Source organism: Condylura cristata, unplaced genomic scaffold (assembly GCF_000260355.1).
Source record: "Condylura cristata isolate star-nosed mole 26May11 unplaced genomic scaffold, ConCri1.0 scaffold00031, whole genome shotgun sequence".
In the NCBI taxonomy this organism is placed as follows: domain Eukaryota; kingdom Metazoa; phylum Chordata; class Mammalia; order Eulipotyphla; family Talpidae; genus Condylura; species Condylura cristata.
The window spans coordinates 612,916-615,325 of record NW_004567132.1 but is presented as its reverse complement, the minus strand read 5'-3'; the positions used below and the strand labels follow the sequence as shown (position 1 = coordinate 615,325).

Sequence of the window (2,410 nt, the reverse complement as noted above, 5' to 3'; positions counted from 1 at the left end):
CTTAGACATCCCAACCGCCCCCCCCTCGTGCCTCGGCCAGCACCCGCCCGCCGCTCAGTGTGGTCACGCTGGGCGCCGCCTGGAGCCGGGCCTGCCCAGGACACCCGGGTGTCGTCGAGGAGCGCGCTTGGCTGGATCTCCGAGCCGTCCGCCGGTGCCAGTGAGGACAGTCGGGGTAACAGCGCCCAAACTTTCCTTCGCGGCTGCGCTGGGAGGAAGCTGACGGCTCTGAGGCTGTCCGAGCCGAGGAAAGACTCGCGTGGCAGGGGGGCATGAGGCCCAACCTGCGTGGAGGGGCCCCCTAGTGCCGGAGCTCTGGAAGGTCCCGCGGGGGCAGGACTAGCTCCCCGCGGGCGCTGTCTCCCTCCCTGTCCCCGCAGTGGCCGTGACCCCCGCGCTCCCAGTGCACGTGCTCGAGGCTGAGGCTGAGGCTGAGGCGGCGGCCGGGTCCGGCAAAGCCAGCGGGGACGAAGACTCGCCCGCAGCGCGGGGCGCATGGAGGCGCTGCGGGGGCGGCGGGACTCTCCGGGTGCGCGGGGAGCGCGCGCGCGGCGCCCAGTTCTCCTGGGGAACCGCACTAGCCGCGTCTCGCTCTTCCCGCCGCGGGGTTCTGGGCCCCTGGCGGCCGCTTGGAACGCCGAGTCCAGGGAGGACCGAGCCTGCCGGCGCCCCTAGGTCCCCGCGCGGAACGGGACTACTCAGCCGGTGTCGTAGCGCTGCGGTCCCTAGGACCGGGCGGGCTCGGAGGCGGGAGTCGCTGTTTTTCGCCGCAGGCGAGGAAGTATCGGTGGGGCTGTGCTCTCCGGGGATCCCGCCTAGTCTTCTGCACCGAGGCGGCGGTGGCGCCTTCTCATGCTGCTCGGGGCTTCCTGGCCGTGCGCTTCCCGGGCCGCCGCTGCGCAGAGCGAGGGCGACGACGACGAGCCAGGCGGGCGGCAGGGGAGGGCGGCGGTCGCGGCCGCCACTGCGGACGAGGACATGGACGAGTCGTCGCTGCTGGACTTGCTGGAATGCTCGGTGTGCCTGGAACGCCTGGATACCACCGCCAAGGTGCTGCCGTGCCAGCACACCTTCTGCCGCCGCTGCCTGGAGAGCATTGTGTGCTCGCGCCGCGAACTGCGCTGCCCCGAGTGTCGCATCCTAGTCGGCTGCGGCGTGGACGATCTGCCGGCCAACATCCTGCTGGTGCGTTTGCTAGACGGCATCAGACAGCGGCCCCGCGCCGGCGCCAGCCCGGGTGGCAGCCCGCCTGTGCGCCCTGGCTCCAGCTCGGGGGGCGCCTCAGCGCTCGCGGGCGGCGGGGGTAGTGCTGCTGGCAGCGCCCCTGGCTCCCCCGTGTTTCTCTCTTCTGCTGCGGGCAGCGCCACCGCCAGCCTGAGGGAGCTGACAACCAGCAGGAGCCCAACTGTGGCAAAGGTGGGTATCTGCTTCGTGGTGTGGCGCCAAGTGATGTGTGTGTGTGCGCGCGCGGGTGTGGGAAGTATACTAGGGGACAGGGAGAGGACAGTGTCCCTTGCCTGCTGCTTTCTCGATAACTTGCTTCCCTACTTGCCAACTCTTGGATTCCGTACCCGCTCCATCTCTGTTGCTGATAAACTTTTTGTTTGTACTTAGGGTCTGCCCATCCTCTTCTGGAATCCCTCTTCCTACTACCTGCACTTGCTTCGTTGAAGCATGTGCTCCCAGAGCACCTGGTCCTTGTTGCTAAGCTTACTTAGGAAGCGTTCTCCTGCAGCTTCGACACCTGACCTCTCTGCCTCTGCTTCCTTAACTTTGCTGGGTCCGCCCTTCTCAGAAATGACCGGTTTCCCCTAACACTAGCCCAGCACACGTCCTCTGCCTGGCCTGCCTGAGGTTTTAGTGTTTCTGATTGCAAAGACCTTGGGCTTCCTACCTTGTGCTGGGCTAGGGAAGGTTGGGAAGAGGGAGCCCTGTGACTGGGGGCTGGAAGATTACAAATTACAAACTCCATTTAAGGGAAAGAAGGAGTTAACTGGGGAACCTATGGAATGTTTGACCCAGTCCACCTTGGGTTTGTTCTGGTAGGAAGCCCTGATCCTCTCCTAGCTCTAGGCAGCTTTATAGTCCCAAACGGGTCATCATTTGAGGTGTTTTTGGTTCTCTTACAGTATGCAACATCCATGTTTCTGTTTTAGTAGAAAGACCTAATCTTGAGGATTTTGGTCAGTTGGTTTCATTTCACTTTACCCTGCTAATGTGGCACTGTTTACTAAGGGAGATAGGTAGCCTATGGGTGCTGATTTAAGTGAAAAAAATGTATTGGTGTTTTAGATCTTTAAATGTAGAAATGTCTATTAAAAGCAAAATAGTTTTCATTTAAATTGCGAATTAGATAATTGTTGCTCTTTTATGATTATTATTTGTTTTAGGAAACAACTATGTTTCTGTA

General features: G+C 61.5%; 1 protein-coding gene across 1 annotated transcript; it reads left to right on the top strand.

Moving 5' to 3' along the window:
* The first annotated feature begins 480 nt into the window (after nucleotides 1-480).
* LOC105854245 (SH3 domain-containing RING finger protein 3-like) lies at nucleotides 481-1,614 on the top strand. The gene has a single exon (XM_012731459.1). It carries the CDS (start codon nucleotides 853-855, stop codon nucleotides 1,612-1,614), a length of 762 nt encoding a protein of 253 aa, XP_012586913.1. The 5' UTR covers nucleotides 481-852.
* Nucleotides 1,615-2,410: the final 796 nt, after the last annotated feature.

Coding starts and splice junctions, on each gene's coding strand:
- LOC105854245 (XM_012731459.1), top strand. CDS start 853: ATGCTGCTCGGGGCTTCCTGGCCGTGCGCTTCCCGGGCCGCCGCTGCG.